The sequence below is a fragment of the Tasmannia lanceolata genome, unplaced genomic scaffold (genome assembly GCF_043159265.1).
Source record: "Tasmannia lanceolata isolate RefF3 unplaced genomic scaffold, GAP_Taslan_0.1 ptg000011l, whole genome shotgun sequence".
NCBI classification, from domain to species: Eukaryota; Viridiplantae; Streptophyta; class Magnoliopsida; order Canellales; family Winteraceae; genus Tasmannia; species Tasmannia lanceolata.
Window position 1 is genome coordinate 22,675,852 of NW_027518688.1, and position 24,930 is coordinate 22,700,781.

General features: G+C 38.7%; 1 protein-coding gene across 2 annotated transcripts; it reads left to right on the top strand.

The window, feature by feature from the left end:
• Positions 1–1,558: 1,558 nt before the first annotated feature.
• Positions 1,559–23,594, top strand: LOC143886663 (ubiquitin domain-containing protein DSK2b-like). Of its 2 annotated transcripts, none has more exons than XM_077390722.1 (7): positions 1,559–2,018; positions 21,427–22,179; positions 22,275–22,498; positions 22,576–22,689; positions 22,777–22,855; positions 22,939–23,031; positions 23,122–23,594. In XM_077390722.1, exons 1-7 carry the CDS (start codon positions 1,793–1,795, stop codon positions 23,268–23,270), a joined length of 1,638 nt encoding a protein of 545 aa, XP_077246837.1. In that variant the 5' UTR covers positions 1,559–1,792; the 3' UTR covers positions 23,271–23,594. The 2 variants fall into 2 exon arrangements, with proteins under 2 accessions (XP_077246837.1, XP_077246838.1); XM_077390723.1 differs by having other exon boundaries at positions 1,562–2,018; positions 22,287–22,498.
• Positions 23,595–24,930: the final 1,336 nt, after the last annotated feature.

Sequence of the window (24,930 nt, forward strand, 5' to 3'; positions counted from 1 at the left end):
CACTGGTTAGTTCCATTAATCTCTCGTTTCTATTTATTACAAACAAATAGGGTCATCCAAGCAGAGTATTCATCAACAACATTAATTGGCCGTACTTATGGTTGTCATTCATGTCATATGATCTAACTGGGTACACAAGAGGCAAAAGTGAGGCCCAATAAATAACTCTTAGGAAGGAGCATAACAACTTGACACAGTCCGAAACCTTTAATGTTTTTCCTTGCGCGGGATTCAAAATGGTAAAATAAAGAATAAAAGGGGACCTTTCGATGATCTTCTCAGGGAAAACAATACTCGGATCGCGTCGAAGGGGATGGGATTTACTTCGATCGCGTTGAAGTCAAGTTTCTTAGAGCGAAACTGGAAAATAATCTTAGAAAGGTTAATCGTAACAATCCCAACGTCCTCGAATAACTCAAGAGACTTAAGGCCAATTTTCATTCAATAATCAAAGAAGTTCATTATATTGCTTTCATAGTATTTATTTATAAGAAAATAAACCCTGTAAGCTAACTTAAGACCCGAGCAACTAATCTAAGCTGATCATCTAAAGCAACTTAAATAAGAACTAAAAACATAGCTATAATAATCATATAAATAGAAATCCTGTAATCAACCCATACCATGCCTGTAAATTGGACACAATTTCCTCAAATCACGTGATCTTAGGCTCGTTAGATTGTTAATCTAAAAACCGTTTAAAAGATATCAAAATAAATCCAAACAGGCAATATTCGGTGCCTAAAAAGTAGGTCACAAATAAAGTAATGAAAGTAAAAGTCTAAGGAAATTGCTCCATGACGTATGTTCTTCATCATTTTCGTCCGCATCACATCTCATGCCTACTTATCATCTTCCTATCATGGAAATCGAGAGTGACTTCATTCAATATCCGTTAGATCTAAGGTGATATGTGTAATCGAGACTGTTAAAAGTGTAGATCATCATGTGTGGCAATTAAAAAAAAGGTCTTGACCCATGCCAAACGGATATTTTATGTGTAAGAAGAAAATATGGAAATCAACCATTTATCATCTGTCCGCGAAACCTTGAAAGAGGATTGATGGATCAATGAGTTGGAATCACCCGATCAAGGTGTTGCGAATGTCATCTGACTTGATTTCCTGGGCCAACCAATAGATCCGATCACATACAACACAAGTCGAGCCAAGAAAGTGTATGTTAGTGTGAAATGGCCAAAATCCGAAATGCCCGAAGCGTACCAAATTTCGGTCGAAATTTCAAAAGAAATATTACTTTTTTATTGTTTTACCGAAATTTCGGCCCAAAAAACCGACATTTCATGCCTCTTTACGAAATTTCGGTTTCGGCTAGGTCCGAAATATGTGCTGAAACCGAAATTTTAAACCCCATGGTCATAAATAGTTATTAAGTAATATATACATCACAAGGGGGCTGTCCAAAGCAAAACACAAGGAGCGACCATATCACTTTTCCAGTGCTTTATGTTTGCCGAGTGATGCAATTGGTCCCACAAATAACACCACCAACAAGGCAACAACCATAAAAAGCTGAAATCATTACACGGCACCATCAAACTCTATATATATATCCACCCCCTTCTTATTTCTTCCGTGAGATCAGGGGTTCGAATCTAATCCTTCTTAAAAAGGAAATTAAAAACCTTTTACTCTGTCTCTCTCACAACCCTCTCTTTTTCCTCAGACTTCTCCTCTTGTTTTTCCTCTCCCTCTGTTCTAGGGTTAGGGTTTCAGATCCTTCTCTCCTTTTTCATTCTTCAATCGAACCTCCCGCCGGCAGGGAGGTTGCCATGGCTTCCGACGGAGATTCCGGCGACGGGAGCAATTCCGGCGGGATCGCGACGGTCCATGTTCGTTGCTCGAACGGCTCAAAGTTCTCTGTTCAGACGAGTCTCGATTCCACGGTCGGAGCTTTCAAAACCCTACTCGCCGGAAATTGTGACATTCCGGCCGAACAGCAGCGGCTTATTTACAAAGGTCGGATCTTGAAGGACGACCAAACTCTAGAAAGCTACGGTACGATCTTTGTTAGGGTTTTGGTATTTTTTGTTTAATTGGGATGGTCTTTAATGCCCTGTTTGGATTGTAAGAAAAACATTTCGGACAGAATTTTTTTTTCCTTGCACAATTTAGAGGAAAAAAAAAAAATAGAATTATGGTTTATTTAGAGGGACATCATCATAAATTGAAGGTTTATACAAACAAAAATTTAATTGGGTTGGTTCAATATATATCTTTTTCGTGCGTGATAAAAGTAGGAAATTTTAACAAGATTTGACCTAAATGCTGTTGTTTAATTGTTCATTGATACATTGAATGGCAAAGGAACCTTAGAAAGGGGATTGGTTCTGTTGGTATTTGTTCTATTCTGATTTCATGACCCTTGATTGTTTTGGGAAATTGCGTTGAGTTGTCTTCTACATTGGGAGAGTTGGGAATAGATATTTGGGATGTAGTTGTTCTCTCCTTTGCTTGAATTTATTGCGTTTTGTGGGAAGTGGTTCATTAAGTTCAGTTTGCAGATTAATTCTAATGTTGGAAATGTGGACATTAGCTTTCCCCAAAAAAATCACATATTGCCGGATACATATTTTTCCTGGCTTCGTTGTTACATGGACTTATTGGTATTGTTTTGCATTTAGCTTTTATGTATATTTTTACTTGTTAAAGTAAAGTAAGTATATGCAATTTTACAAATTATATTTTCCGTAATTCAAATTGAGATGCTAGAGATATCAATGAAATTGTTGGTTAGAAATAAAAAAGTTGCAATTGTTTTTTTAATGGTTTTTGGTTCTGCACTCCAATTAGTTTGTATTCATTTTTTTCCGAATGACAACGGATTATACTAATAAGAAGAGAAAGCGGGTTGCCCCGTGACCAAGGTGGTCAATACAAGAGATCATCAACTAAAAAGATTAGTAAGGAAGATGAAAATTCTCAAGGAGGAAGGAAATCATGCGACTCTAGGCTTTCCCTAAGTAGCCTTGCCCTAGCCATCCTATGTGCGTCAGAATTTACCTATCTTTTAACAAGATGGAAGGATCTAGATGAACCGTCACTCGGTTTTAGATCTCATCAAACCAGTGAGCAAATCTTCAAGGGAAGGAATAGCTCCCCTGCAGACATTTGATTAGATTTAGAGAGTCTCCCTCCACTATCACTCGATCCACAAGGCTACCCTCTAGCAGGCTAATGACCTGGAGTATTACCTCTGCTTCATTAGAGTCCATGATTCCAATGGAGCCCGAGAAGGCCCACAACGTTAACCCGTTTTCGTCTCTCAGCACTCCGCCCACTCTTGCTGGCCTAGGGTTCCCCATGCTAGACCCGTCAAAGTTGAGCTGGTCAAAGTTGAGCTTCAGGTGATTGGTGTCTAGTGGCGCCCACTCTTGAGAGTGCACTGACACGTGCTTCGAACTACCACGAATCTCCCCCCAACCGTATCAAAAGTCATGGGCTGAGACAATACTGAAACCAAGAAATATCCTTACCCAAGAAATGGTTACATTTTATCTTTCAAAAGATAAATTATGGGCTTTTTACCAAACCTCTAAATACTCCAGCATTTCTCTCCTTCCATAAGACCCAAATCACGGCTAGGAATGTCACATTCCATAGGATTAGTATCTTACCTTTCTTCCTCCAGAGAACAAAGGACCATCACTCCAACAAGTCAGTAAACCTAGAATGAAGAACCCGCGACATACCAAATCTGCTAAAACTTATGTTCCAATCCTCCCTAGCCAAGCTTCAATGGAGAAACATGCGATCTACTTACTCTCTTGACTAAATGCACAGAGCGCAATGGTTGTTAATTGTAACGACCCGATTCCCGTGACCGGATCGCTATGAGCAAACCTGTCAAAATATTCATATTTTTTTTATTTTTTTTATTTTTTAAACCATATATGAAAATTAAATAGCCATCGCTTTTATTCCATTTCCAAAATGTCTCCTTACAATAACTTTAATTTAAAACCAATTTACTCAATTAAGTAAAGTCTCAAAACTAGCCAATTTAAAATAAATTCAAAGTATTGACGAAGGGTATCGTCTTCCTTAATTATTTGCTCCCATCATCCTACGCTCGTAGACCTCCTCGTGCGCAAACGCACCCTCATTAGAATTCTCTAGTCCTGGGGGAGAAAAATAAGATCAGCAGGATTATAGAGACTGAACCAGTATAAGAATTCAATTTAAAACAGCATATCAAGATCCATATATTATAGATAAGACAATTGTAATTTTCCAAAATAATGGTTTACCAAAATCTTCTGCAACTGAATAGAAAAATCATTTAGGGTGAACAAATGTACTAATAACTGAAAGAGAATAGTTCAATAAAAATAGGAACAATTAATCTGCTACATTCTTATCATATCAATTTCATTTAAACCCAGGGCACTCTAGCTCCCACTAGCTTGTTACCCTTGCCGACACGGCCGACTCCGCGTGGACTTATTACTGTAGATCATACCGCCTAGGGACTCTTGGTCTCCGTAGGATTCCGACATCAACTAGGAGTTGCGTGGTTCCCCCAAGTTGTATACCTTTGTTTACAGGGATAACTCAATGGTTTCCCATCACCCTTTCCCAACTGATGATTCTTTATTAGAAATCATATTCCATTTCCAACATGTAATACAAGAGACAGAATTTCATTTATCATAGAATAATTTAGAAAACCATAAAAATTTAGATACTTCACCATTCTTGTTGCATGAATTGAAAGCCATACGAGCAAAGTTAACTATCACCTGCCTTAATCTTACGAATGCGGTAGGATGAGATGGCTCCTGATAGAGAGTGGAGTGCAACGATCCTGAAGTTACATAATTGAGTGTAGAGAATAGCAGTTTAGCCTAGGTTCAAGTTGTTAAAAATTTTGTTCACTACTTAATCTTGATCCTGTCCCGTAGTGGGACTCACACATACTCTTAATTACACCATATTGCTGCCCTGTTCGAGCATGCAATCACACTCATCACAACACTAATAGCTGCCCTGTTTAAGGGCATAAAACACGTACAAAAAAAATGCTAGTTTTCTATTTTGTTCTTGGGTATAAGGAACAACACACAATTAAAACACTTATTCGGAACTCGAGGTCATTTAAACAGTTAAGCACTCGTACTCGTATTATTTGCATGCCACCCCGAAAATATACATACGTAATATAGCATGCAAGAAACCTACTATATTGAAAATAATGCAATAGCTATTATACCTTGCCTGCACGCATGAACTGCTTTTAAGGAAATAATTACATATATAATATATGTCAGAAGTAATGACTATTTTGAAAGAGAAGGCCATCCCACAAATTTTTATAAACAGGCATAGGGTCTGCTTCAAGAGAAACCATTATATACTCTTAAGATTCACACTTATGATTATTGGACTGACATAGCATAAAAAAATCATTTGATCTAGGTGTGAAATCATTTATGGGAAAATTGAAAGAAAAACATTCACCCCACCTTAATACAATTGTTGGAAAAAGGCTCATGTAATAAAGATCGTTTTTACATTGTACATGTCATTAGCACTGTTTGGGCAAAATTATACGTGTGCGAGGTTGTTCTTATGTACAATAGGTACATACGTCTGTTGTAAATAAAGGCCTACATAAAATAAAATTTTAGCAGTTTTATTTCTACTTGAAAGAATCACTTTATTTAACATATGCCCATGAGTTGAAAAGAAACGAAATTTAGATACACCTCTATACGTAAGGTATATAAATAAATGATTACATGTATAAACTCATTGGACCCAAAATAATAAAAAAAAGAACAATTGAAATTAATTATATCATATAAAAGAAATCTTTTGGTTTTAGAAGTCTGTCCATAAGACATACATATAGGGTCACTTGGAAGGTTTACTAATACATACAACATACGTTTGAAATTCAACTGTCAATACAAGGTTTTTAACTTGCGTATAAATTCTTTTACTGTTTGATATACAAAGAAGATAAAAAGAATCAGTTGTAAGACTTACCTAGTCACAAATCACAATACACATAAAACCTTAAAATTGACCAAAATATATTTGAGTAATAAAAGTGAAGCCTTATGATTTCATTGTCTCACCCACTGTAAAACTTGAGTAATAAACTTTCATATGGAAATCATGATTTTAAATTGAGGAACTCAATTCATCTACCAAAAATCATGAGTATTACATCCCTCATTGGTTAAAAGAATTCAACAACTTAATGAACTCTGAACGTACTTACTTGAAATTATGGATAGGATAAAAAAAAGGCCTTCCACTTCTTCTTCTTCAATTTATATATATATATATATATATATATATATATATATATAGAGAGAGAGAGAGAGAGAGAGAGAGAGAGAGAGAGAGAGAGAGAGAACGGTTCCTACACATATGTGTAGAGAGTTCTCTACACACTAGCTTAAAATACAGTGGGGGCCCACATTGTTTGGGTGATCCAAGCCATCCATTTTAAAGGCCCTCACATAGATAGGGTGTCTACAAAAAATCAGATCCATAGGATCATCCCAACCCTACGGTTTGTGGAGGTAAAATGGATGTCTTTAAACCTTCACAAATTAGTCCATTTTTTGCCTCCACAGTTCGAATGGTTGGGATGATCCTATGGATCTGATTTTTTGTGGACACCCTATCTATGTGAGGGCCTTAAAAATGAATGGTTTGGATCACCCAAATAATGTGGCCCCCACTGTATTTTAAGCTAGTGTGTAGATAACTTATCTACACATATGTGTAGGAACCGTTTTCTCATATATATATATATATACATATATTTTTGTAGGTGGATCTCTCTCTCTCTCTCTCTCACTTGGGCGTCCAGAAATTTGGACGTGGGAGAGAGCCCAAGTTTTTTATATTCTTCTCTTCTTTGTTGTAGTTTTGGTTGCTTTCCTAAATTTGAATTGTAGGATCCCTTGAATCTTTCAACTAATCTATTCAATATAGTTACTTAACCCTTAAGTAACTCAATCACATCCTTGATTTCCCAATGGACCACAAAATATAGACAATATATAAAAGAGAATGAAGGAGATATGGCAGTTGCTCACAATCAAATCCCTTGATTTCCCAATGGACCACAAAATATAGGCAATATATAAAAGAGAGAGTGTGGGTTTTTGGGAACATGAGTTGGGTGTCTCACAAATTTTGGGCGTGAGGGGATTACATATATTCTCTAATTTTTGTTTTGATTTGCTATTTTGGCTAATCTACTATTAATGATACTATTATATCCCTAAAGTTTCTCACTTTACATCATCCATAAGATTACTTAATCTCCAAGTAATCCCACTACTTCTATTAATGTAAAGTTCCCACTATTGTTAGGATTTGATTGCTCATATTCCAAAATCACAAGATCTTATCTAATAAGAAATCTGCTAAAATTTAGAGATTTTGAATTTCACATAAGTAAATCTACCATACCAAAAGAGGCGTACAAGATTCCTTTCAAAGTGGATATCAAATCTCCAAAAAGAAAAAGAATCTTTCCGTTCCCAACATTCCTAACTTATTTATCATACAATCATTGTTACTTACCCTAATTATATATATATATATATATATATATATATATAGAGAGAGAGAGAGAGAGAGAGAGAGAGAGAGAGAGAGAGAGAGAGAGAGAGAACATTTCCTACACACTTGTGTAGGTAAGTTCAGTGTTTAAAAACGCGGATTTGACGCGGAACGCGGCCAAGAAAAATCCTTGTTGACTCGGCACGGACGCGGCCAAGAACGCGGTTGACACGGTTGACAATGTCATAACTCGGGAGAGTCAAAGGAGTTTATTGACTCTGTAAGGCAAAATGCGGAACGCGGATGTGGTGAAACGCGGAATGCGGCCGAGGTAAAAAGGAGTCGACTCGGGCGAGTTCCTTGCCGAGTCAAGGAGTTTTTAAACACTGGGTAAGTTACCTACACACTACCTTAAAATATAGTGGGGGCCCACATTGTTTGGGTGATCCAAACCATTCATTTGAATGGTCCTCACATAGATAGGGTGTCCACAAAAAATCAGATCCATAGGATCATCCTAACCATTCAAACTATGGAGGCAAAAAATGGACTAATTTGTGAAGGTTTATACACGTCCATTTTACCTCCACAAATCGTAGAGTTGGGATGATCCTATGGATCTAATTTTTTGTGGACACCCTATCTATGTGAGGACCATTCAAATGAATTGTTTGGATCACCCTAACAATGTGGGCCCCCACTTTATTTTAAGGTAGTGTGTAGGTAACTTACCTACACAAGTGTGTAGGAAATGTTCTCTCATATATATATATATATATATATATATATATATATATATATATAATTAGTAGTTTTGCAATGCTATTACTAATTAAAAGCAAAGTATACAAATTCAATGGATTATTGAAAAGATTTTAGGTGGACCCACACCATATGCACATTTTCCCATACAAGGGAAAACGTGGGTTTCTTCCCATAACTTTTTATCTTATTTTATTTTTTTGACTTTCCACGTTTTAAGTGATATTTTCTGTGGAAATTTTTTTTACAACAAGACTTATTTTCTTCTCTCATTGAGGGAATTTAGTTATAACCTTCAATAGCCCTAGATTCTAAGATCTATGGATCAAAACAAATTAAAGGGAAAAGAATGATTAAAACTAAGATCAAGGGTTGATCATTGATGGATCGTTGATCCCCACCCTTGAAAATAGATTCACTGATCCAATGGCCTAAATCTTCGAGTTTTGACAGAAGAAGAATCACAGTCATTACATTAATCAACATGTGATGATTGCGCAGTTGGTCCACTATCAATATATTATCAATCAATTTGTATACATTAATCTACGGTTGAGGCTTTGTTTCTCAACCTTGAGATCTCAAGTTCGATCCTAGCATACCGATAAAAAAAAATTTGTATACATTATTTTCTCATGTTTAGTTTTTGAAAAGAATTCATCTTATACTCTTGGAGCTCCACAAGTATTTCCATGAATAGAAGCCACACTAAAATAGTTCGAGCAAGTCAAGGATTTTGTTCAGGTTGTTGAGATCGCGTTGAGTGGTGTGTGTATCTTTCTCTAGATTTCACTAGAATGCTCAAAGGATAAGATTGTTTATGTTGAAAAGGTGGAAACTCAGGATGCTGTTTCTATGCTCTCCACTTATTTTGTTTCTTCCTTTGTAGGATTTATCACTCCATGAGGCCTACAAAGTACTAGATAACTTGGTGATGTAGGGGCATGTTCTTTCATACATGCATAATGTTCAAACTTCTAAGAGAAAAGAAAAGAAGTAAGAAAAGAAAATTGGGTTTTCTTTTGTTTTTTAGGTAATATTTTGATATTTAAAAGTATCACGCAATGGATATGTCAGGGCCTTCAATAGTTCTATTTATATAGGGTTTTGAGTCTTGGGTCTAGAATTTAGATCTAGGGTTGAGATCAAGGTAAGGGTTCGAGTGATACACGAGTAACACGACTGCTATGTATATTTCTTTTTTGTAATTTTATTAGTTCTGATGTATGAACAAGAGTTTCTTCTCTTCTTTCTTTTGGCTTGTTGCTTAAGAGCCCTTTTGGAATATTTTACAAGTTCTACAGAGTGGTACTGCAGCGTGATGGTATGATATTGTCCTTTACTTCAGATAATCTTGTTGCGATTCCCTGCATTAATATTAGTGCATCTTCTGATCCCTGGTAATTAATCTATTTGATTAGCCATGGATGGGCAAAGCATGCATCATAGCCCACTTCACACTGTGCGCCTAATTCAGCAGCAGAGAGATAAAACTAGTTTTAGATTTAGGTCTGCAAGTAGGTCGTTTGATGCGGGAATTTAATCTCTTGTGACGGCGATAGGCTAGTAAAGATGGTCTGATTGCGATCTCGTCAACGGTGGGTTGATCCGATTGAGAGATGGTTCTTATATTTAAAATTGAGGATCTCCTTAATAAACTCAAGGGGCAATGGGGCACATGTAGAAGAAGTTGTTTGCTAGACTTACGTCGAGGGGGAAAATGGGAATCAATTTTATGAATGTGCTCGTGTCATAAGCTCCTTACCATTGTCCATGCGAGGACAAACTTGTGTGAACTCCTGAAAGGTAAGACTACATGGTTCATCTAGAGGCATCTATTTTCACAGTAAGCTATGTCCTAGTTCATTTTTAGATGATCTTATTAGTGTGGAGAATATTTTAGTGGAAGGATCTTCACAAAGTTTGGAAAATAAAATTCTTCACTGTGGGAGTCTTGATTCTATCATAGGACGACATATGTTTTTGTAGTAACGATGAGACGTCGAGTCTAGGTGGATACACGATTTTCATTCATCTGGTAAAGGCGGTTCAATCAGTAGAGAGAAACGGCAGGGAGACATCAAGCAACAAGTTCAAGCTAGAAGATGATTACTTGTCTCCATCTTAGTGGATGTGTCATAGTATGAAAGGCAACATTGCCCACACAACTTGAAATTCAAAGTTCAAATTTGAAAATGGGAATAAGATGACGGATGTGGAGCATAGACCGAGGGACAATTGTGCCACATTAGTGGGGTCCACGAACAGGGCTGGCCTTAAGTAGCAAGTTCATCTTTACTAAAATAGTATGTACTTATTAAAAATAGTAAGTTCTTATTTTTAGTTAGTGATGTGTGGGCCCTAGGTGATGTGGACAAACCCCCCACATCTAGGCTAAAACTGTATCAAAAATATAAATAAGTCCTATCTTCTTAGTATATATGTGTGCGCGTGCGCAGACGCTCGCATGTGTGCGTGCATGTACAAAAGGAATCAAATAGATGATCTGTAACACTTAATTTAATAAGAAATTAACAATCTATCAATGGCAGAAGGGAAGAAAAAGAAGAAAAGAGAAGGGAAACACCTTGATGTTAGGCCTTAGATGGTTGTGGCATCTTTCTTTGCATTGCTTGCCTTCTCCTTTCTTCTTTCCTCTTAATTTCCTCTATTCCTTCTCCTTTCTCCCTTCCTCCCCTTCCTCCTCCTCCTTCTTCTTCTTCTCCCCCCCTCTCTCTCTCCTACTTTTCTCTATCACTCCTTACACTTACCGGCTTGCAATCCAGGAATTTTCCTCCAGCCAACAACCCTCTCTTAACTTTCGCTTATTCTTTCATCCCCTCCCTTGCTGGTCGGCCATCTCCCTACGCCCAATGCAGTGGTCAACCCCCTTTTCCTCTTTTGCAGTCTCCGAACAGCAACATGATATTCCCAGGTTTTCCTAGCATTTTCCATTCCTTTCCCCCGTTTTACTCTCTTCTCATCGGCAAACAACCAGCTATTATAGATGTTGGATGTAAAACTAGGAAAAGCAATTCACCATGATCATCCCTACTGGTTATTTGGGCCTTTTTTGGACCTATTGGTTTTAAGGATTCCGATGAGGCGGAGTTGCGAGTAGTGCTACAAGGAGTATGGAAGTTGGAAGCGCACAATCTAGATAAGGTCGTAGTGGAAGGTGATTCCCTAAATGTGATCCATTGGCTAAAAGGATCCTCAAGACCTCCTTGGAGGTTTGCCCATTGGATGGATTAATTTTTGATCATATTGGAGAATCTTTCAATGACTATTCTACATGTGAGAAGATAGGCCAATAGGCTTGCCAGAGATGGAGTAGATAGGGCTGATTTGGAGTTTTTTTTATTTTCTCCCTCCTCGAGATTTCTTTTTATTCTTTGCGTCTCCATATGTTTCCTATCTCATTGTTCTGACCATCTCGCTCATGGGGTTCGCCCCTTTTTATCAATATAATTGTTACCATTAAAAAAATGACTAGGAAAAGCAATACAGAGAAAGACGGCACAACCATCTAAGGCCTAACATCATGGTGTTTCCCTTCTCCGTCCCATCTTTTTCTTCCCTTCTACCATTGATAGATTGTTAATTTTTTATTGAATTCATTATTACAGATCATCTATTTGATTCCTTCGGTACATGCACACACACGTGCGGGCGCGCATGCACATATATACTAAGATAGGACTTATTTCTATTTTTGATGCATTTTAGCCCAGATGTGGGTACTTATTTCCACATCACTTTGATGCATTTTAGCCTAGATGTGGGGACTTATTTCCACATCACCTAGGGCCACACATCACTAATTAAAAGATACAAACTTACTATTTTAAGTAAACACATACTATTTTTAGTAAAAAAAAACTTGCTATTTTTATTATGTGTGGAGTGTGGACTTTCTTTTTTAGTCAGCACAAACTTATTATTTTTATTTTTTAGTAAGTATGAACCGCGTAAAAGCCCCCAACCCTTATAAAAACTAACGAAGGAGAGCCTTACAGAGCATTTTTGGACGTGTGATTTTCTCACCAAGAGCAATCTCCCAAGAGAGCAGCCTTCTCTCTCTTCCTTCCACAGGTTTTTCCTCTCGTCCCTTCCCCTTTCTCTCTTCCTCCCCTTCCCTTTTCCCCTTTCTCTTCTACTTTCCTCCATCGCTCTCTGTTTTTGCCTCCTTACACCTGACTTCCTGCAGTACGGGAATTTCCTCCAGCTAATAACCTCCTCTTACCTTTCCCTTCTTTTATCCCTTCCCTTGCTGGTCGGCCTTCTCTCTGCACCTCAGTGTAGTCAACAACCCCTCTTTTCCTCTTCTGCAGTCTCCGAATAGCAACCTGCTGTTTGCAGGTTTTTCTTAGCATTTTCCATTCCTTTTCCCTCGTTTTACTCTCTTCTCATCGATGAATAACCAGCTGTTATAGATGTTGTTCAACCTCTGTTTGATTGTCGATTTCCTATCAGATCTGCTGTCCTGTACCCCTTTATAGCATATCCAACCATCACTTTCCTCTTTCGTCTTCCTTTGTACTGCGTATTGATTTTTGCTCAATTCAACCAATTTCCTGCCCTTTTCTTCATCACCTGTAGCTGATACATCCCTTGGGCGGACCTTGGCTGCTGGTATCACTCTATCCCCTCTTGGGAGCTTCTCCACGAGAGGGTTTGAGGCCGAGCCACCCACAATCAGGTGAGATCTGACCTGTATTACTCCACTGCCTTATATACACTTCCATTTAGAGCCTCATTTCTTGTCTCGTCCTTTTTCCAACCATACTTTAGACATTTTGGGCCCAACTTTGTTTATTTTACATCGTTTTTCACACTGTGGATAGACTAAGACATTATTGTTTCATCTTAGTTACAGATTTAATTTCTTTAGCATGACTATATGTGTTTGCAAACTATGTTTGGACTGAATTTAACTTATTTGTGAATTAATTCAAAGGCTTTAAATCTTGCTAACTCTAGTTGCTAGTTGATTAATTTTGGATGTTAAGTATTTTTATGGAATAAATGTGCTCTTTTAATTGAGGTTTAGACACGTTTATACTCCTGAAACCTGCGACCCATGTTTGCATCAAATTGCTATTAGAGCTAGGTTCGTATCAGAGTAGAACCAACCTTTGACGAAGGGGGATTTGAGCTTATGAGACAAATCGAAGGATGACTTGAAAGTATCATCTGAATGGAGGAAACTACCATGCACTAAAGATCAAAAGAACTCTGGATGAAAGAAGGGTATTCTATTACGAGTTATATTCTTAACATGGCTAAGAAGAGAATAAAAGGACACGATTAACTTCCTCCTGGTAGTTGATGATAAGGTTATTGAAGATATAGAAGCTATTTGATAGACTATTGTCTCCTTTCACATGAAGTTCTACACTAGTAACAGGGGTTGACGGGGTGGGGATTAGGTGGGCGGGATCCTAACATAGATGAGCTTGGCAAAATCAACAAGAGTATGAAATCTTCTTTTATCACTCACGTTCCAAAAAAGAGGGGCCATGGAACGTAAAGACTTCAGACCCATTAGCCTAATGGAAGTTTATATAAAATCATTGCCAAAACTATTTCAAGGAGACTCTTCAAGGAGACAGAGGAATTAATTTCCCTCTTTCAAGGAGCGTTTGTTGAAGGCCAGCTGATCTTAGGCAAACAGATGTATCGACTGATGGGAAAAAGTGGGTCATCAATTGGAAATGTGGATGGGGAGTAGAATGCTTAGGACCACGTTGAGTGGGAGTTAATTGATAACTTGGCAGATGGGTTTTGGCTCTAGATGAAGACTTTGGATGAAAGCATATATGGATGTCCCCCTTTTCTATATTGTTATTAAGAGCAGCCTTGGGGGGCACTTGTGTAAGACAAGGATACACGCGATCTTCTCACGGTAGTTTTGAACAACCCTCTTATTTTGGCTGGGCCTAGATTTCCTCTAAAACTTCCGTCAAAATTAAGCTTAATGTGACCCATAGTTGAAGAGCCGATTTCCTAATATTCCCATGGTTTCCAAGTTTGGTTTCGGAATGCTTTTTGGTCCTCTCCGAAACTGACATTTTAGCCGAAATCCGACGAAATAAAATATACGGCTATTTTATCTCCTATAATATTTCAACCGAAATTTTGGTAATTTCGGCTGAAATAAACGATGGTTTCGAGTGTCATCGATTTGGGTTTCGTTCTCGACCGAAACCCGAAATTTCAGATTTCGGTCGAAATTTAAAACCATGAATATATCAAGCTATCATTATTTCCATATATAATATACAACACCAATTGATCTACCCCAAAATTCTTTCCTTTCCAATACTCACTAGATGATGGATAATTTGATATCGAGAATTGACCATTATGCATATGCATAGGACTACATAATGGGCGACTTGTCTTCAAAGCTTTCTTGTGAAAACAATCAGCCTTCTAAACAACCACATGAGGTCCATCACTGATTCGGCCTCGCCCCTACAGTTCCAAAACATTCGGCAAGCCTGTCCAAAATTTGATGGCTTGATTTGCATTCTAGAAAAATATGGTCCATGGCTCCTTGATGCAGATTATAGGACAAATAAGAGGCATATTTGCGCGTTATGATTTATTTCCATGTTATTTAGTTTCTAGGCTTTTATTTTCCATGTTATTTAGAATTAGGAAATTTATTTGTTTCCATGGAATTTTATTTCCATGTTTAGTTGTTTAGGGATTCTTAAATTAGGCAGTTTCCTTCTTTTAAGGACTCTTAATTGCCTATATATAGGCCTTATGTAGTATTTGGATAATTAATAAAAATTAATTGGCTTCTCTTCGCTACAGGTTTCTTCTTCTCTTATTTTCCTTCCTCTATTCTCCTAATTTCTTCTTCTTCCCTTATTCTTCTTCTACTATTATTCTTCTATTCTCTTCTTCCCCTACTCTTTTTCTCTTCTACTCCTAATTCTTCACTTCTTCTCATATTCTTCCCCTTCTTCTATTTCTCTATCCCGGTCCTACATAAAATTTGTATCAGACGTTAGTAAGGAGAATAGAAGTGATAGGGAAGAAATCACCAACGTAGAACACAAACTGTTCGGGAGAAGAAGAATGGCTGGGAATATAGCAACATACTCCTCCTGGATATGTGGAATCGGCATGACAACTATGGGTAGTACCAATCCATGACCAGCCTTATTAAGGTCATCATCTGCTAGTATTAAATCTGGCTCATTGAAATCAGGATCAAAGCCAACTGCTAGAACTGTATCTGACTCAGTGATGTCAGGTTGACAATCATTCTGATGATCATCATGTGCACTGAAATCCTCAGTCTCAATCTCCGCAATCATCTCGATCGGGACATCTACTGAAGAAGCAATGATGTCACTGTGCTCATGTCATGATATGGAATCGATATCCTCAATGAACTGCTCGTGCACTGAATGATCTGGCAATGCCTCAACAATCAGGTCACTCGCCTCTGACTCATGACGGTGTTCGATTGACTCTGTCAATGGATCAGCCTCACGTGGTTTTTTCACAATATTTGCCTCGGAAGTGTGAAGCTGTCTTTCTGGATGCTCGGCAACTAGTGTTGGGGAAATCTCTGAATCATCATGCTTGTCGACGTCGGCCTCAACAATCACTGGATTCTCTGGCTCTATATCGAAGATCTCTGACTCAGTATCTGCCATGATAGACTCTGTATCAGACATAATCAATGACTCAACTATAATGATCTCATCAACACTAGCATCTGGTTCCTCAATAATATCATCAACAAGTGGTACGGGGGAAGTAGTGAAGTGGCTCTGCAGATCCGATTCACTCAGGCATGCGACACTCTTGGCATCCGGTGGCTGCTTTAATTTCGGCTTCTTGTGTACGTGGAGTGGCTTCTTCTCGTCGAGCAGCTTCTTCACGCATCAATCCTTGTTTATACGTTGCTCGCTCACTTTTCAATCTTTATTGATAATGATATCCATAAATGTTCATAAATTCATAATGAACTTCTTCCCATAGACGGAAGATGGCTTGCCTAAGTCACTGTCCTCGACGAAGAATCGCCATTTCGACCTGGCGTCTTTACATACTGTATCCTTGACACAACAATGGTTATTTGATGATTATAACATAGTTGTCATGGCGTCTCTACATACTGTATTTATGATATGCGTCAAGTGCATTGATCTATTACAGAAACGCATCATCGAAATTTCCATAGGGATAGTGGTAGTCATTATAACCATAGAATTATGCAACCTGTGGTACAAAAAAATATCGATCATCGTATCCATCAAAATATGGAACAAATGGTGGAGCCATAAGGATAGTTGTTGAAAAATGAAATCAGCTATTTGATCTATCTGTCATGTCGAATGGAACACAATGCTTTTCGCGGATCTCAAATCGGACTTACGGATGGTTCGGATCCGTGGTCAGACCAAAACAAACAAACGATGGAAGTTGGTCATTGTAGTGCTTGCACTCGTTGTTGACTGCTGAAAGTAAACTGGATATACTTGAAAAGTTGTCACGAACAACTTTGGTGTTGATGGCGAAACCCAATTTTGAGCGGAAAGCTCGGGTGAGGAGAGAGAAAATGAGATGGGGTAGAGAGAGAAAGTTAAAATATGGGGTACTAAAGTTATTTTTAAAAAGAAAAGGCAAGATGGGGGTGCCCAAGGAAGAACTGGGGGGTATTGTTTGTTTTCTTTCTTTTTCTTTTTGTGCCTCATGCGACGACAATCACATGAAAAATTAATTAACGGGGGTGTCTAGGAAAAAAATTGGGCAGAATATGACCTTTTTGTTTTCTTTCTTTTTATATTTTAACTTTATTAGTGGAAAAAAGGCAATGGAGACTACAAAAAATCTGCAGATTAAAGGGCTGGTTTTGGGTTGAGTTTAAGGTTTAGGATTTTAAGAGTAATATATGGGATTTGATATGGAAAGGGGCTGAGTGGGCTGCTAGGGATGTTCGGATGAGCAGCAGGTTTAGGAGTGGCCTTAGGCTGCAAAATACCTATGTTTTAGAGGATTCTCAGGGGCATATTTGGAGGTTATGGGTGCTGTTGTATGGGTTTGCAAGGGTGTTAGTTAATGGTTTGCGGCAAACCCCAAGGCAAAGGCAAAGGGCTGAGTGTTACAGGAAGGCTTTCCAGCTAGTTTTTGGCAAGGAAATCCTGCAACAAAAAGAAAAGGAACTACTAGCAGTGTGAACGTTGGTTGGGAAACTTGCCTTCATACGTTTCATTCAAGAGAGGCAACTTGCCTTTTTTTCCACTAATAAAGTTAAAATAAAAAAAAAGAAAACAGAAAGGTCATATTCCCCCCTTTTTTTTCTTGGACACCTCCCTTAATTAGTTTTTCACGTGACTTTCGTTGCATGAGTGAGGCATAAAAAGAAAAAGAAAGAAAACGAACAATACCCCTCAGTTCTTCCTTGGGCACCCCCATCTCGCCTTTTCTTTTAAAAAATAACTTTAGTACCCCCTGATTTTACCTTTAGACACAAAAAAAAAATCAGAAGAAAAAAAGAAAAAGAAAGAGAAATTCCCTTTCACTCCCTCTCTCTACTTTCTCTCTCTATCCCATCTCATTTTCTCTCTCCTCACCCGAGCCATTTCCATTTAAAATTGGGTTTCGCCATCAACACCAAAGTTGTTCGTGACAACTTTTCGAATATATCCAACTTACTTTCAGCAGTCAACAATGAGTGCAAGCACTACAACGACCAACTTCCATTGCCCGTTTGTTTTGGTCCGACCACTGATCCGAACCATTCGGGAGTTCGATATGAGATCAGCGAAAAGCATTGTGTTCCATTCGACATGACACATAGATCAAACAGTTGATTTTATTTTTCAACACCGATCCTTATGGCTCCACCACTTGTTCCATATTTTGATGGATTCAAGGATCGATATTTTTCTGTACCACAGGTTCCATAATTCTATGGTTATGATGACTACCACTATCCTTATGGAGATTCCGAGGATGCCTTTCTAGAATGGATCAAGGCACTTGATGCATATCATAAGTAACTATGGTTATGATCATCAAATAACCATTCGTTGTGTCAAGGATACAGTATGTAGAGTCGCCAGGTCGAAATGACGATTCTTCGTGGAGCGCAGTGACTTAGGCAAGCCATCATTCTGTCTATGAGAATAAGTTCGTTATGAATTTATGAACATTTATGGATATCATTATCAACAAAGATTGAAACGTGAGCGAGCAACATATAAACAAAGATGGATGCGTGAAGAAGCCGCTCGACGAGAAGAAGCCGAAATTAAAGCAGCCACCGGATACCAAGAGCGTCGCATGCCTGAGTGAGTCAGATTTGCAGAGCCACCCGTACCACTTGTTGATGATATTATTGAGGAACCATATGCTAGTGTTGATGAGATCATTATAGTTGAGTCCTTGATTATGTCAGATACTGAGTCTATCATGACAGATACTGAGTCAGAGATCTTCGATATAGAGCCAGAGAGTCCAGTGATTTTTTGAGGCCGACGTCTACTAGCATGATGATTCAGAGATTTCTCCAGCACCAGTTGCCGAGCATCCAGAAAGACAGCTTTACACTTCCGAGGCAGATATTGTGGAAAAACCACGTGAGGTTGATCCATTGACGGAGTCGATCGAACACCGTCATGAGTTAGAGGCGAGTGACCTGACTGTTGAGGCATTGCCAGATCATGCAAAGCATGAGCAGTTCATTGAGGATACTGATTCCTTATCATTACATGAGCACAATGACATCATTGCTTCTTCAGTAGATGTCCCGATCGAGATGATTGTGGAGATTGAGACTGGGGATTTTAGTGCACATGATGATCATCAGAAGGATTGTCAACCTGACATCACTGAGCCAGATACGGTTCTAGCAGTTGGCTTTGTTTATGATTTCATTGAGCCAGATTTGATACTAGGAGATGATGACCTTATTGAGGTCGGTCATGGATCGATACTGCCCATAGCTGTCATGCCGATTGCACATATCCAGGAGTATGTTGCTATATTCCCAGCCAGTCTTCTTCTCCGGAGCAGTTTGTGTTCTTATGTTTCTACGTTGGCAATTTCTCCCCTATCGCTTCGGCGGCATTTCATACTCTTCGCATGATTATCACGAGTCTTAGACATCAGGAATGCCTTCGACCGATTATGACTCCTACTGCTTCAATTGATCGTCTACATATTTGATCCAGGCGGACTAGAACTCGAGGGCGAGTTCTTTTCAAGCGGGGGAGAATGATGCAGATTGTAGGACAAATAAGAGGCATATTTGCCCATTAGGATTTATTTCCATGTTATTCAGTTTCTAGGCTTTTATTTTCCAATGTTATTTAGAATTAGAGAATTTATTTGTTTCCATGGAATTTTATTTCCATGTTTAGTTGTTTAGGGTTTCTTAAATTAGGCAGTTTCCTTCTTTTAAGGACTCCTAATTGCCTATATATAGGCCTTATGTAGTAGAGAACTAGAGATTATTAACTTTTGGATGATTAATCTTCTCCCCTCTACAGGTTTCTTCTCCTTCTCCTCTCTTCTCCTTCCTCTATTCTCCGAACTTCTTCTATTCTCTTCTTCCCCTATTCTTATTCTATTCTCTTCTTCCCCTATTCTTCTCTTCTACTTCTAATTCTCCACTTCTTCTCCTATTCTTCTATTTCTCTTTCCCGGTCCTACATCACTCCTCCATTTACTCAAATCACCTACTAGCCATTCAAAATCTTTCCTCTAGCATGTCGCGAGTGTTTAGATTTGTCTGTTTTGCCATCCATCTAAACTCCACTATATTGTGGTGAACATGGGCAGCCCAAAAGCAGTTGGATGGACATGTCAGTCGATTCATAGCTGCGAGAGAAGAGAATAGAAGCACCTTGTTTGTCATGGTCCCACCTTGTTTGTCATGTCCCAAATACTAATACAATCTAGTTAATAACCATCTAACAACCTAATATGCTTACGTTAGTACTTAGAACTGTATTTACTCTTGTTTATACATTTCTCCTAAAGATCAAGCCCCTAACCAATCTCAAAACTTCTCCCATGTCACACTTCTTTGTATTCAAATCCCTACAGACAACTAGCGTATGCAAGCTTGGGAAAGCATGGCAAAGAGCAGACTCACCTGCACGGATCCTCTAAAATCCTAATACTCACCCCCACTGACACTAAACAAATAGACCACCAATGTACCCGAGCATCTACTGGAAGTGTTCGTGCACCCCACCCTACCCCACCCATACTTATCCTCAATGACCTTGCTCTAGAGAGCACATTTTTCTTCACCAAACCTCCGCCACCACTTTCCCAGTAGCGATATATTCCTTAGCTTTAAGTTACCAATTCTGAGACCCCCATTCATGTGATCTAATTGCACATTTTCTGAACAAAATGCAACTATGTCAAATATTTGAATAAAACACTGGCTTAGAAGAAATAATTCCAAAGCATAAGCACACAATCGCTCTTCTTTTTTTCCTCGGTCCCTCTTGTTCAACCCCATGTAATTAAGAATGCTCATTTTTTTTTTTATTTTGTTCTCTTGGAGTGTGAGTTTTCATTTTTTTTTTGTTATGCTTGGAACATGAAGCACAAATATTTTTAGAGTTCTCCCCTTTGCTTTGTTATATCCCATTTGCTTCTAAGTTTGCTTTGCTTTTCTGAAAATTTTTATTTTAAAAATCAAGAAACTTATGAGATTACACCTCATTGCGCATGGCTTTTGATATCATGCCTCGCAAGAGGTCTGAATGCCTCAATCATCGACTTGCACGAGTTTTAAATGCAAATTTCTTTTATTATTAAATACCTTATAAATGTTAGTTCCCTTCTAGCACATTGCAGCTGGTCTCACCATAATTGGATGATCCTCAAATATTGATCAAATATGACACTTTTTTTTTTGAACAACTAATATGACTTCTTTAGTAGCAGGGGTCATCCTTGTTTGGCTTAGAAGATATTTGAACAACTAATATGACTTCTTTAGTATCAGTCTACTAAATGCCCGTCTGTTCAATATGAATCATATGATACTCATGCTTGCCACTCAAAAAAAAAGTGATACTCATGCTTGTTTGTTCATTTCATCTCTTTCTCTGATCAGGTTTGCAGTCAGATCACACTGTACATTTGGTTCGTGGTGCTGCCCCAGCTGCATCACCTAACACTGCAAGTGCACCTAATGTCGGGGGTCCAAACAATACTACTGGTGTTGCAAGTGGGGTTGGTTCCAATGAGGGTTTGGGCATTGGAGGAGGATTTGGTCTTGGTGGCAGCCTCTTTCCTGGACTCGGTGGCAGTGGAGCACCTGGTTTATTTGGATCTGGTCTTCCTGAGTTTGAACAGGTGCAGCAGCAGCTAACTCAAAACCCTAATATCATGAGGGAAATAATGAACATGCCTGTCATCCAGAACCTAATGAATAACCCTGACTTGATGCGCAACTTGATAATGGGCAATCCCCAAATGCGTGAAATCATTGATCGAAATCCAGAGCTTGCTCACATACTTAACGACCCTAGCACCCTCCGACAGACTCTAGAAGCGGCTAGGAATCCTGAACTCATGCGGGAAATGATGCGGAACACTGATAGGGCTATGAGCAATATTGAATCTTCTCCAGAAGGATTTAATATGCTTAGGCGCATGTATGAGACTGTTCAAGAGCCATTCCTTAATGCAACGACTATGGCAGGAGACCCCGGAAGTGATTTGGGATCAAACCCATTTGCAGCTCTCTTGGGTAACCCAGGTGCCAGAGTTCAGACACCAAACCCTTCCACCGCAGGATCGGAAACAACAACTGGGTCTCCTGCGCCTAACACTAACCCTCTTCCCAACCCATGGAGCAATGCTGGTAAGGTTTCACTCTTCTGTATTTCTTAGCTCAGGCCACTTTAGTTTTAGTTATGGAACTTTTGAACTTTTTGGTCTCATATTGTTATTTGTAAGTGAACCTAACAGCGGGAGGGACACAGACAAACACTAACACTAGGTCTAATCTCTCCGGAGACGCAAGGGCACCTGGCATCGCTGGATTGGGTGGTGCTAGTCTTCCAGATTTAGAAAGAATGCTTGGTGGCTTGCAGGAATCGCCTGTTAATCAGGCCATGCAAAATCCAGCCATGTCACAGATGATGGAAAGCCTCCTCTCTAACCCTCAGTATATGAACCAGGTACTAGTCAGCCATCTTGTGTAGACTTGATAGTATGAAATATGTTTCAAATGTTGACATTGTTTATTGTTTGATAGCTTCTTGGACTCAATCCCCAACTGCGGGGAATGATGGATTCCAATTCTCAATTTAGAGAAATGATGCAAAACCCAGAATTTCTTCGCCAGTTGACTTCCCCCGAGACAATGCAGGTAATATTGATTTAACAGAATAATCTGAAAATTTATTTCCTCTTATATTGTTTTTTTATTTATTTTTAAATTCTTCTTTTCCCGCAGCAAGTCTTGTCTTTACAGCAATCACTTCTGTCCCAGCTAGGTCGCAGTGACCAAGGTCAGACTGGCGGCGGGGGCACAGGTTAAAATTGGGTTGCGATCAATTTAATCTAATGCTTTTAACTTAAAATCCAAGTCTATCTTCTTAATCTTTTTCAATAACAGGTGCAGCCAACAATAATATGGGGTTGGAGTTTTTGATGAATATGTTTGGTGGCCTCGGTGCTGGTGGCGTCCCCCTCCCAAACACATCCAATGGTTAACATTCTCTTAGTCCCATTCACATATTTCTGCATTGTGTTTTCTTTATTTCAAACTCCATTAAACTACTTGTCTATGCTTCTTTAGTACCTCCGGAACAACTATACGCGACACAGCTCTCACAGCTCCAAGAAATGGGTTTCTTCGACACCCAAGAGAACATCCGCGCACTGAGTGCCACTGCTGGGAATGTCCATGCCGCAGTCGAGCGCCTCCTTGGCAATCTTGGTCAGTAGATTTTTATCATGTAATATTTTTCTATTATAATATTTGGTCCGCAAAGCTCATGTGGACCAGTAATATTAGTCGGTTCCCACCCGTGTCTATTAACTCGAGACAACAAAACACACACTCAGCTTCCATTTTTGGGCATGAAATAAGTGCATTATATGGTAACAGCTGTGAAACTTTTGTGGTATATATGAATTTCTGGGCACTTAGCTCTCTATTGAGAGGTCTGATGACCTGTGATCTTGTACATACACACTCTCTGATACTAAGTTTGCCTTGTGAATTGTTTGCCAAATTTATGAACAGTTGTGGTGTTTGTGTTTATAGTATTTCCTTCTATTTTTTCTATTCTTATATGTACCTTTGCCACTTCATAGAATACTGGCTGGTCAGTAATATGTCTCAATGACTAATAATTTAGTATAACGAGGTATTTATTTACCAATGGCGCCCTCTTTAGATTTCCTGTGGCCCCAAAATTCTTCTTGATCAGGTAATGGTGTGGGTGAAAAATGTAATGATAGTTGGTTCAGAGTAATTTTTGGTATTTCAAAGGCTGATAGAATTTTATCATTTCAAAAAAGGGGCATCCTTATTTCCAACAAGTGTTGTTGTCTGAGCCTTTAAAATGGTTGGGAAATGAAGGCATTCAGCAAGGAGATTTGCTAGGGACCATCGCTTAAGGCATTTCGCTGAACGTCTGTTGCATGAGAGAGCAGCCACTTAGGCTCACTTTTCAACAGATTTTGTCATTATTCATGAGGTGGCTGCCCTCTCATGCAACTTACGTCCCGCAAAATGCCTTATGCGATGGACCCTAGCATCGCCCACAAGATGGCAAAACAAGGGGCCAATATATCTTTTCCCAATTTCAAAACACACTTCACATGTCCTATAATATTTGCATAATTTTACCACATTTACAGAGTAGGGTAGATTTGCATTTTTCCTTTTTTGAAACGGTGAAATTTTATTAAACAAAGAGGGGTAATTTTTCTTGACACGGGCTTGTCTTCTAGCATCTCTCGAATCCTATAGCCTAAATCATAGGGTCTCTGGCAAACCACAAAATAAGAAAAACAAAGAAATTTTTTTTGGTAACTATAGGTCTCATGCATGTCACATATCACCACTACGATGTTTTGATAATGGCGCTTTGATTTACACTTTTTTGTTTTATTAGATGCTTGATTGTGGTAAAAGTTGTGAAAAAGCTACTTAATAAAAGTGGGTAGTGCCATTATCAAATTATGGATGGCTGATATGAATCCCAATATTTTACCCTACTTATTCTACTAAATTAACTAGCTAGAAAAAAATGTTAATCACATTTAATGAATGCTCTAATTCTTTTTTTAAAAAGTAATTATCTTTTGTTTACAAACTAAACACCAGAAAATGGTGAGTGAACCATCTCCTCCCTGTGATGATTACGTGGATTAGTTAATCTGAGCCGTTGAATTGGTGGGCCATCTCTTGGATAAGTTTTAGCTACAAAATTCACACCAATTGAACTGCAATCAAGATCAACTGCGTTTTTCAATCTTTTGTACCATGGCCCACCTACCTTGGGTCCACTGCGGTCACGTGACTTCATAGCCACGTGTACGGTGGCGATTTGCCGTGAATCTCCGGCCAAACATTTCCCTCTTTTGTTTTTTGCCC

Coding starts and splice junctions, on each gene's coding strand:
- LOC143886663 (XM_077390722.1), top strand. CDS start 1,793: ATGGCTTCCGACGGAGATTCCGGCGACGGGAGCAATTCCGGCGGGATC. Junction 2,019..21,426: donor CCAAACTCTAGAAAGCTACG/GTACGATCTTTG, acceptor TTCTCTGATCAG/GTTTGCAGTCAGATCACACT. Junction 22,180..22,274: donor CAACCCATGGAGCAATGCTG/GTAAGGTTTCAC, acceptor GTTATTTGTAAG/TGAACCTAACAGCGGGAGGG.